General features: G+C 31.3%; 1 protein-coding gene across 1 annotated transcript in view; it reads right to left on the bottom strand.

Annotated features, from left to right (window-relative positions):
• LOC106465045 (NADPH--cytochrome P450 reductase-like) overlaps positions 1-6,638 on the bottom strand; it is a 38,740-nt gene extending 32,102 nt beyond the window's left edge. The window contains exons 1-2 of the mRNA XM_013925235.2: positions 6,554-6,638; positions 3,725-3,906 (exon numbers count right to left, since the gene is read on the bottom strand). Of these exons, the coding sequence (XP_013780689.1) occupies positions 3,725-3,894 (170 nt within the window). The 5' untranslated portion in view covers positions 3,895-3,906; positions 6,554-6,638. The remainder of the gene's footprint in view (positions 1-3,724; positions 3,907-6,553) is intronic.
• Positions 6,639-12,592: the final 5,954 nt, after the last annotated feature.

Here is a 12,592-nt window from a genome sequence, read left to right as displayed (position 1 = left end):
ACACATCCACTGAATCACCAATACTCATGTCTAACTCCTTGTCCACTACAGAGTGGTTCATGTTATATCATTCTTGTATTCTAGCCAATTTCAACACACTGTAACCAGACCGGGTACACATCCATTTGTTGGGATGGAAGTTCATGAGAACAAACGAGAAACATCGTGGATCATGTTTCTACATATTTATGTTCGGTCAGAACTTCTCCCATTGTGTACTTAACTTGTTTGAAGAACATGTCCCGAGCAAGGCAACCAAATTAGGAATTTTCATTCAGTGCTCATTTTTGACAAATTAACAAATGGTAGTTATAATTATTGATGCTTCTGATGACAGATATGTTGATGTCTGAGAACATCAGAAATACTTTACAGATATTGTTAATGCTTAGAATTACACATTTCACAAAGATACCAGAAAAAAAATTGGACATTTTGATATTTAGAATACAAAATTTCTGAATTCATATCATAGTGCACTACACTATAAAAAACAGGGGGAGGGGGACCCTTTTACATTCATCACAAGGTCACTATTTCACCCTGATAATAGCTGCCATGATGTCACCCAGCACACGAGGCCAACTTATCATGAATTGTCAGTACCCTTGACAACACAATTTCTAAGAGATAAGTAGAAGCATGTGATGATCTCACTCATACAATCACTCACAAGTGATAATTGACAGCATGATACATACAGGTACACTGAATTACCTCCAACTCTGATAGCAAGTAGTACTGGTTGTAGAGGATGACAAATACTAACACTATTAGGGAATGAAAACACAACCAAAAATCTACAAGAATATTTTCTTATGCATGATTGCACACAATAACTATATAGGTATTGATATTTTTACACAAACTTGTATGTAGGATATGTATTAATTAAGAGATGTACAAAAACATCTGCGACTGATTTACTGAACAATGACCACACACACAACGGGAAACTTCCAACAGATAATTTTTATCTACACTTAATTTTATCTTGAGATCATAGTCATGGGATGTTAATCGAGATAACGTTTAAATTTATCTTTCTGCCCAGTCATCATACTGCTAGTATCATCTCATCCTATTTACGTTATATGACTTAGAAACTCTGAAGAAAATTACATCAACATTTTTTTTTATCTCAGACCAGAAAAAAAGTAAAGTAATAAACCTGTAAGTTTAAATCAGATAGCTTACAGTAAGTACATATATATTTTGAAATCTAACAGATAAAAAAAAAAAAAAGTTGGATTTAAACTATTCTAATTCATCAAACACTGGTATTAAGTTTTAAAATACTGTAGGTTTATAATACATATATTAAACCCATTTGAAATCTCCAATCATTCAATGTTCATAAAAATTAAATTTTTTGTAGCATAAACAGATTCAAGGCTAATCTCCCTCACAGACATCAACAGTCACATGATTAAAAAACAAAAGTACCACTACAGTAATAAGACAGCCTTTCAACAACCCCAATCATATAATGTAGGTCATTAGGACAATATTAACAAGGGTCTAAAGTAACATCCAAGACAGATGTGGAGTTTAAAAGACTAGCAAATACATTTCAAAATAAATTAGAAAACCAGCCTTTAATCTAGCATTTTAAATGAAGAATTGAATTTAATGAACAGTTCTATGTTGTAGTCAATGATAATTTCTTTTGTATGAAAGTAAAACGTTTTTAATTATATAAAAAAAAAATCAAAAGGCTCATGACATTTTTTTTAAATCTTATTTTATTACCTATTTTTCTCACTTCTTTGACAAGTAAAAGCTATAAACCTTTTTTTCTTTAACATTATTCACAAATATCTATAACAACGTTTTGTAGAAATTAAAGCAGTATTCGTAATTTTACAAATCAGGGTCTGCCGTCGTCGTGGTAAAAATCAGACTAGTCATTCCCATATACTGTAGCCATCTTCAGGCCCAAGTGGGTAACTAAAACTTGTAGTCAATTATTTGCCAATATGGGAAAAATAAATAAACTTGCACATGAAGTAAACCTTTATTTTGTTAATAATTATATGCATTAATAAGCAGAGTTTCAGTAAGATTTTTTAATTACTGGTGCTGTTGATATATTACATCAAAAGACTAATTTAGGGGTAATAGTTCTTTCAACTCCGAGATCCTGGACAGTCCCATCTTGTTCAAAATTACTTTTTATGTGAGCTGTGTACAATTAGTGTTTCACATTTTATTACATACACTTTTTTAAAGTATAGATTTTTAGTTATTTTTAGGACAAATTTGTTTGTCCCGCTAGGAAATCAGAGTCATTAACACTCACAAGGTCTGTTGAAAAGGAAAGGTCTATTGAAAAGGAAAGGTCTATTGAAAAGGAAAGCAACATTTTCATTTCAATTAACTCTTCTCTGAATGATAATAGTTGCAAATATAAGGAAAAACAAAGATCCCAAAAGAGATCTCTAAGAGACGCCCAATGGCCATAATCTCCCCCCTCCTGTTATCACAACAGTTTTTTTTACCAACTCACTTCTCTGTCTTATTTTCTCAAATTTTGAGCCAATTCTACAACATCCAACTTACAAGCTAATTACAAGCTTTCCGAGAGTCAAGATACCAACATCAATTTAAAAGGCAGAAACAATATCAACAATCTCCAGAAAAAAATAGCCATGCTAAGAATTATTACTCTCATGATATTTTCCCAAAACTGAAAACGTATCTTTAACACTATTAACAACACAATCAAACAAATAGGTTTACAGTTTTCTAAACCATCATTGGATTATATATTTTTTTTTAATACATCTGCTGCCAATCTTTAAATTATTGACAATTTCTCCAGTGTCAAAAAACATTTAAAACAACTTTAATCTCTAAAAGTTTCCCAAGCTCGTTTCTAAAATTGCTTCTTCAACAGAAACAAAAATTTACAGAAAAATCCTTTCTACTTAAAAATTGTCAGTTTAAGTAAAAACATAAGCAAAAAAAAAGTCTGGCCATTAAAAATATGTTAAAGAAATAATATTAACCTTTCAATTGATGTTTACCATGAGGAGCTAAGAGAGGGTTTAATTCAATAAACATCAGCATCCTCAATTTCACCTATTGATTTTTTATATATTCTAAAATTAAATTTTTTTTATTAATAAATTTTGTCTATTCATTGCAAAACAAGAGGGAATCATCAATAGCTGCAGCTGTAGTTAGATCTCAAATCAGTCAAGAGATGACGGAGCTACGAGCTAAAAGTTTGTACTTGAATAAAACTCGAAGCCATTCCACGAGTCTCTATGTCACGGTTAAAAATTGTGGCATATAATATTAAATTGTTGTTTGTTTATCTTTCTATTTCAGCTCCATAATTCTAAATTTTCAACATTAGATGCATTCCATTTACAAAGTTTGAATTGCCACATTTGTCCAATTGACAAACGAACTGAAATAGGACACCAGATACATCAAGATTATTGTAAAGTAAAAACACTACTAGAAAATTAATCACACTTAACAGGTTTTACATTAATTAATTGGCTGTTTAAAAGACTAACAGGTGTACGGACACATCCGAATGAAACCGAATGGTTATGATAATGTTCAATAAAAGGTACTTTCTGGTAAAATTGAAAGTTAAATAGTTAGATTAATATACAGGTGAAACTAAGTTAATCTCTACTTTCATTTGAACAGCATGACGAAACATACACATTTTTATCTTTAACTTGTACAAATAATAGGGACTTACTCGATGGAAAATGTTCTAATGTTGTTGCTGTCACCCGATTCTTTTTTCTTCCGTAAAAAAAGCCAATAGACTGCTATTCCAAGAACAGACAATAAAATCAAAACATCAATCCATGAGAGAAAGGACTCTTCCAGAACTTCTGTGTCACTTGGATCATCTATTGTTCCCATGGTTTTACTGTTCTACATAAAACAATGTAATCAGTACAGTTTCACTATACATTCTTATACAATAATAGGGGTTAGTAAATGAAAAACAAAAAAAATCCTTTTGTTTTCTAAAATCAGTTATTCTATTTTTTTTAATTGTACAGGTACAAGTTTATTTTGTTTATTCACAATTAATTAGTATACAACCCATCCACACATGCATAGAAAATCACATAAAGAAATAACTATCTTTATGGGCATGAAAATAAAGATATTAAAATTAAAATAAAATAAAGATATTAAAGAAGAGATAAAATTTTCCACTTAATGACTCTTATACTATACTTGTACAATTAAAGTTAACCAAAGTTTTATAAGAACAAAGCAAGGCATTGAAAGCTGTTTCACCCCTCAGGGTCAACCCCTCATCACACACACACAAGAAGATGGGGAGGAGTCTATGTTTATTACTATAACATATGGATAACAGATCACTTTGTTTTCAAGACTGTACCTGCACACCCACCTTTGAGAAAAAGCAGAAGTTTAAACCCACCTTTTACTTTTATAAAAATTTGCTTTCCCTTTTAAGTTCTTGTAACTGATTTCATAAGTCAATCATCATGTTAGAAAGATATCTTAACTAGAGTTTAGTCTATCCAATTTTTAAGAGTACAATTCAAATTATGGTCACTCAATTGCATTATCTTTCTGTTGCTGTAATCAAAGATCATTTGTAAAATTTGTCCAACTAGCCAACTGATCTGTCATTCTGTAGTGCATTAACATTCTCAATACAGTTAGAAATACCGAAGAACTGAACATCATCTGCAAATTCAACTACTTATACCCTATCAATATCATTATATGTAAATAATAAAGAGCAAAGGCCCGAGCACTGACCTAAGTCTCTCCACTAGTAAACGGTCTATTCTAACTGGACTCAATGACTTAAGCAATCATCCCCACAATAAAACTTACTAGTGTTTCTTCGACCCCCATCAATATCATTTTTCTTACCTAAGCCTTTGGAAGGTATCTTAGCAAAAGTTATTTGAAAATTTACGTATACCCACTCTACACCCTTTCCTTTCAGTGAATCCATTAATAGGTCACAAGTTTATAAATGATTTAAAATATATTTTATTATTGTGTACATAAGCCATAATTAATTTAGTTTATCACAAATATTCTAAAACTAAATTAATTATGGCTTATGTACACAATAATAAAATATAGACACTTGCATATTTATGCAATTTGTTCATTTATGTAATGACTTCTACTACAAGATGTGCTAAAAATCTACAACAATTAATAATGAAGCCTTAATTATACATAACAAGCAAACTATAAAAAGCTTCTACGACCACTTTGCCTTAGATCACAGAACAGAAAAGGCTTTGAATAATCCGACTAATGCACAACTTTAAATATATTTTCACTCGTATTGTATAGATACGCATGCAAGTTGAAAACGACAAGGTTTTGTTTTATATTTCATCTCTTATAACTCTTTATAAACTATAATACAGAAAGTTCAGATCTCCCCGAGAACTCGATCTTCTCAAAATTTTTGAACAGTAACAAACTTAAATTCTTCTAGTTCTTCTACTTGTATGTTGTATTCAACATATAAATATGTAAAGTTTCAGGATTTATCAATCAAGCTTCTAATACAGTCAGCACACTTTTCAGTCGATATTTGATGTTCCTATTTAAAAAAACCCGAGCAATTAAAAAATATATTTTCATTTATGTTGTGACAATCAGCGAAAGGAAGACACTGATAGGCATTAACATTGCAACCTTGAAACTCTGAAATTTTCTTTCAGTTTCTCTTAAAAGTGATTTTAATGTCAGAACAAAAATATAACATTAATATTATTTATCCTCGTGTACTACTATACCAGTTAATCATTAACGAAAATAACAATGTATTAACCCATTGACTGTGGTTACTCTAAATATGCATGGAATTTTTGCAAGCCGTACACTGTGTACAGAACATTCGCATTCAACTGCCGGAGGCATACAGTACCCCATACAGCAAACAACGGGTTAAATGTTTGGTTTTACAGAACTTTAGAACATTTCAAAATCTGTACAGAGAAGTAATGAAACATCATTTAAAATTAACTTTGTTATTTTATCATAAAATTTGTTCATAGTATATATCGAATTTTGAAATTTCAGTAAAACGTTTGTGAATAAATCCCCTTTTTTTTAACTTAAGAACTCCTAAACACTCGCTATAGTATAATCTATAGTAACACAAGTATAGAATGGTTGACCCATTATTATTATTATTTCATATTACTATTTGTTTTCACTCATAATTATATAAAATGATTCGACATGTAAAAAGAAAATACACACGAAATCAAAACCGAGGACCTAATAACACCTTGACGTGTACAGGCGTACCATAACAAATAATACTATTGCTACTATTGGTATTAGTAGTGGTAATAGTAGTAGGCCTACTGCGCAGTCGGAGGTGCATATTACAAGTCATAGTTACTTACTCGTCTATTCGCTAGAAAACTAAAAGTAAACTATTTTGACAAGTGCGTCCAACTTTTCCTTTCAAACTTCTTTTGTATCTAACGAAGATAAATGCCTCAAGCATAGTGTTAACAAATGATAATAAAAACACAAAAATATACTTCATACGAACCTATAAAACTTATCAAACTTTTTCTCTCAAAACTAATACAACCAATCCTCTCTTCTATATGACCACTATGGCACTTAATGCTTACGCATACTGAACTATATATTCATATGTAAAAAGAAATGCTGCCATCTTGTGTTCAAAATGATAATTCAATAAATTCAAAATCAACACACATGCGTATATATATTTATTTATACAGTGTGTGAAGTCACTCTTTAATTAACCTAACGACGCTTAATCGAATGTCGTATATATAATCTAGGTTCGAATGTACTAGAACAAAACTTGATGTCACATCCTTAGAACTTTCTAGTCTTTCTACACCCTCTAAATAATAAATTAAAACACTAAAATTATAGCTTACGACAATTTCTCTTCCTGGAATGTAAAGTCCTCTGGACAATCCTAATAGAAAAAATAAAACACCACACTAAATTTTTCATTCAGGAAGGTTTTGCTAATAAGTTCTTCCCTGGAGTTATCCAGTTGGTTATTTTCTCACTAAAGCATTTCCAGAGATGATCACAGAAGATGATATTTGGCTTGGTTCGCCTCTCATCTGAACACCTACTTAACTTTAGATTTTGTTCTCTCTTGCAACAAGAACTGTTCAGCCTTACCATGTCACCTTGATGGAATCCAGTTTTATCAGAAATTACAGCATAGCTAACTTTCATTTTATCACAAGCCGATTTAAGTATTTCCTGAATAAAGTCAAGTATCACATCTTTATTCTTTATCTCCAAGAAAGTTCTTCCAACCACTAATCCCTTGTAGCATGCTGGATTATTTGATTCCATTATGTCTCAGTCACTAGACGAAGAATTATTAATACTAACACCTGAAATGAGTACTTAATGGTACAATGACCATTGTCCCTGTTTCTACTGGACGTCCAATCTTTAGTGTAGTAAATCCCGTGTAGTGCAAATGGATTTTCTGGTCACAGACTATGAAGTTATCTTAAGCTAGCCCGACTTTACATCCATGTCTCGACATGAAGTAAGTTCTAGATAGTGCCTTTATTAGTTTATCTTCTAACTTAATGGATTCTCGTTTCATTGCTAACTGCAGATCTTTCTTTAAGGATGTACACCTACTTTGCTTCAGCCACATTATCATATTCTCACTTGTTATGGCATCAACAAATAGGTCACGTGTCAACGAATCTATCATTTCACTAAAAAAACCTCGGTAAGGTAATTGGGCATGTATTTCCAAGTCTTCTGTAAGTTGACTAAGGTCTTCTCATTTCTCAATATCCTGTTCCAAAACTTTGCGCTAGACATATCTTTCTAGTGTAACACTTCAACCCTGTTGAATAAGCCAGCTATCAATGTTTAATAGCTGTTATGGCTCTCACCTGGAAGGTTATTTAATGTTGTATGATGATCCCTTTAAATGACAGCAAGATGGATGGCTTGTTGTATACTATTTTACCCATTTACTCTTGAAATTATTTCAAACTGAGCATGGTATAATTCTCATGGTACCTTCCTATCATAATCTGTTGGTTTAACCATTGGCCAATGCTGAACTGACTATTTAAATTCTGGAACTGGATTTGGTAATGTCATGGCTGGAGTAATCCAGGAAGGTCCTTCAGTAACAGGTAGCACAGCGGTAGTGCTAATAGGTGTAGACCAAATAAGTTTTTCTAATCCATATTTTGTAGCAAATGGCATTCCAGGCTGGCACTCCTGATCTGATGCAGAAAGAGGTATAGCTGGTTTAGTCTTTCCATTTAATAATTCATTTTCCAGGAGTTATATTCTGTCACTGATGTTGTTTTCTATCTTGATGACCACTTTTTTTAATGCTTTGATTTTCTAATTTTAGCCTTTCCCTCCTTTGTCGATGTGTTTTGGAACTTCTTCAATCTTATTGTTAAAATCCCATTGTACATCTCCAATTGCTTCATCAATCTTGTCTTCAATAATATTTATTTTTGTTTTTAATGATTCTTTAAATATTACGTTTCTTTCTTTTAACTCCTCTCTTAAATTACTGTCTCTTTCTTCTTCTTATAATTTTATGTCTCGTTCATCTAATTTTTCTACTTTTTTCTTTTTGTTTTTCTATTAACTTTCTGTCTCTTCCTTCTTGACCTTCTTTCAATGCTCTGTCTTTTTTTTCTCTTTGTTCTTTTTTCCATTGTTTCATCATTTCTAGTAGGTTTCCTATCTCGCTATGTGCCTGTGTGCTCATATTCTATTTTTCACCAAAATAATCCTACTTCTGACACAAGTGTTGTAACGTATTTTATCTTTGGTGGATTCTTTTGGATTATCTGTTAAAAATAATGCCAAGTCCAGTGCATGTAATCATAACGAAATAGTTTATTTCTTTCACTTGTAGTTGTAGACCTAAGTCTACAAACAACGTTTCAACAGAAATTTTTTTATTAATTGTAAATACACCTAACTCACAAATAAATTTATTTCTAGAGTTTCGTCTCTAATCGTTCTTGTAACTAAATAGATGCGATACTCTCACTTCTAACACCGAAATTCTCATTAACTTCACTGTCTGTGAAAATTATTGCTCAGTGCGTGAGTACAATATTACCTAATGATTTTTTTACATGCAGTATTTATCATGTTTGTAGCCTTTCTTGTGCTTTTTTTTAATATGACATCGTTTCAATGGGATTTTTGAGCCTCAGAATATTTCAATACATATTATAGTAATAAATTAGTGTTATAAAACTTATCAATAGGTAGTGACAAACATAAAAATGAAACATCTGTACGTTAAATGATGTTGCTAAATGATTTAGATTTATTGCTTAAATGTGTATATGTATCACAGAAACATATAAGAGTGGGTAATATAATCCTATCTGGTGATATTCTTAAGAGACGAAATATAATTTACAAATACAACATACATGTCGAAAGTGGCAGAAGGGAAGTAATGTATTGTAAATAATATAACAGATAGTGTTCCTAGAAAGTAGCTTTGTATGTATTAAAATATCTAAAGATGGGCATATTGTTTTATAATTTGGATAATTGAATACAATCGTATAAAAATATTAAAAAATTCATTAGTTTAATTTTACTCCAATAGATGGTACAACAGACACTTAGTATAATAATGGCTGGAGACGGCTTGAATGGGTAATGAAGCAAAATAGTTGCAATTTGAAAGACTTCCATTTTGAGATTTATTATACAGAAAAAAACATTATACAACTGTTTATTGCTTCTTATTTAAATCTATTTAACTGGACGCAAAAATAAAGTAGATTTGCTTTTTATGTTACACGATTATGTTGGTGACCATTTTAATGCGAATAACTGCTAATATTGGCAAAATTGTATTTTAAATTTAAGAATAAAATGCCTACTTTTGCAGTGAGGCCTAATTTTAAAGTGCACTTTAGATTATGCACAAACAAGATGATGTTACATTTTTATAATATACAGTAAGTTGAGTGCAGCTTCTGGTAAATTGACATTGGAAGAACTTACATTCTACGAAATAATGTCAGAGGAACATTAGACGGTATAACATTTTGAAAGGCGCGAAACGTATGCCTAAAGTTAAAATGAGTTGCATTACTACTTGATGTTCAACAAGGACTGAAGACTTAATTATCAACTTATTGTTAGTTACCTCAGGCTACCTGGAGCTGTAAAGATGTGGTGCCATTATAAGTTTAAAGCTTTTAGTCATTAAATTACCTACAATATTATGATATTTTGGACATGACACTACTTAAGGACTATAATAACAATGTCGAAGAAGTTTGTCGAGGTTACTTCTCCATCCGCTACTCAGTCTGTTACTAGGATTAAGTGTAAATTTTAGTACTAGACCGGTATTTTATTCCGAATTATATAATAAAAATCAATAATAACAAAAAACTGATATATTTACAATGTAATCTAAAAAGCTTCTGGTCTAGTAGTAGTATCATATTTTAATTTGTGTGGCTTATTAATAATAATAATAACGTATTAATAAAGCCCATTTTCACAAAAACGATAACCTAAATAAACTTCTGAGCACTATCTGGTTAAGTTTGAGTAATACTCAGTGGCGTAACTACAGAAGAAGCCACCTCACACACAACACCCCACTTACAATTCTGGTTCTTCCCTCTAGTCTTTCACTGCTAAGTTAGGGACGGTTAGCGCGGATTTCCCTCGTGTAGCTTTGCGCGAAATTCAAAACAAATAAAGGCAGGGAGATGCAAGGGCACACTTGCCACACTAGACTAAGTCTTCAATAATAATAAAAAGATAAACTATCGAATATTTAAATTAGACCAAATAAAATATTATAAATGGATTCAAGATCAAACTATGAAAGTTGCTGAATTGTTTCTCAAACAACCATGTAGGGTGTTCAAGGGTGGGATCATCTCAAAATCTTTATTTATTGGCATATGGAAAGCAAATTGCAAATGTTGTTTGTGAAAAAGTTTTGTTATAATTTTAAAATTTTGAAATAAAATTTATGTTCACGTTGTTACTTTGAAATATATATTGCTGTTAAACTTACATTGTTTTAATTAGGTTTAAATATTCCCCGTCAATTGATAAAACAAAGTTTACATTTTGGAAAACTATTTGCTGGTTTATGGCCGAAAACATCGTTAAAAGCGGAAGAATGCCAGCTCAAATTCAAAAATGGAAGGGTGCGAAAATAAACAAATGCGTCCGTTTTGAAATTTGTACATATTTTCTTTTCTGTACTTTACACAATTTTATATTCAGAATACAGAGTACAAATATGGTAGAAAAATTAATATTAAAATGGCAAAACATTTACTTAATTTGTCCATAATAATTTCCATAGACTGCTAGACCGTCTAATCTCTCTTGTTCCATTGTGGAATCCAAAAATATTTTTATCAACTTTAATCTCGAAAAAGATCTTTCGACACTTGCCACACTAACGAGAAAAGTTAATAAAATTCTTTGAGCAATAAATGTTTTTGGAAAATTTTCTTTGATTTGGTTTTCACATATATAAAATAAGACCTTATCTGGAGTTGAATTTTCTGGTTTGCAATGTGATATTAATTCAAGTATCTAGAAATGCAAAATAAATAGGAAGTTTTCGTTTTGATTCAGACGGATTCTAATAGATTCAGCTAATTGAACATTGGTATCTATTTGTAGAAATCTTGATTTTGAAAGTAAAAAGATGATTGATACCTTGTTAGACGTCATTGAGACGATAATTATGTTCCGCTAGTTTCATCTAATTCTAGCCAGAGAAAACCAACTTTCTTAACGTCCTTAAAACAGATTATTGGTAGTTAGTTAGACGTCATTGAGATGATAATTATGCTATGTTGCTTTAATCTAACCAAAGAGAACTGACTTTCGTAACGTACTGCCAATTTCCCAAGATTATCTCTCATGTTGTTGGGATGGCTGCATTCAGTGTAGGTATCTTTAATAAAGGAAAGGGGCAACCAGACTGTTACCTGATTTAAACCAGAGCCAACCAGATTGTTACTTGGTTTAAATCAGGGGCAACCAGATTGTTACTTTATTTAAGTCATGAGCAACCAGATTTTGCCTGGTTTAAATCAAATACAATCATATTGTTACCTGGTTTAAGTCATAGGCAACCAGATTGTTACCTGGTTTAATTCAGGTGCAACCAGATTGTTGCCTGGTTTAATTCAGGTGCAACCAGATTGTTGCCTGGTTTAAATTATTGGAGCTATTAAGTGATGTTTTAACAGATATGCTTGTTTTCACTGGGAAGTAACAGAATTAGATTAGATTTAGCTTTTCAACATTTCTTAGGGTTTTGGTTGGAAGCCATCTTGATTTGTTGACTGGTAATTTTGGTGATGGATGCTTTGAAATTAGATATTATAATTAGCAGCTTTAGGATTCGAGGTTCGTTCTTATTTGTAAGCACAATTAAGTATTTTAGGATCGATAACTTAATAATTTATTCTTTGTTTTGTTTGGACTTGCTTATTATTATTTTCCCCAGTGAGGGAAATTAATTTATCAATATTCTTTAACCAATATGGCCCTCTTACACTTATTATATTTGTAAAGG

This window comes from Limulus polyphemus, unplaced genomic scaffold, assembly GCF_000517525.1.
Source record: "Limulus polyphemus unplaced genomic scaffold, Limulus_polyphemus-2.1.2 Scaffold1817, whole genome shotgun sequence".
Lineage (NCBI taxonomy): Eukaryota > Metazoa > Arthropoda > Merostomata > Xiphosura > Limulidae > Limulus > Limulus polyphemus.
Note: the sequence above shows the minus strand (reverse complement) of the source record. Positions and strands in the feature narration are given on the sequence as shown.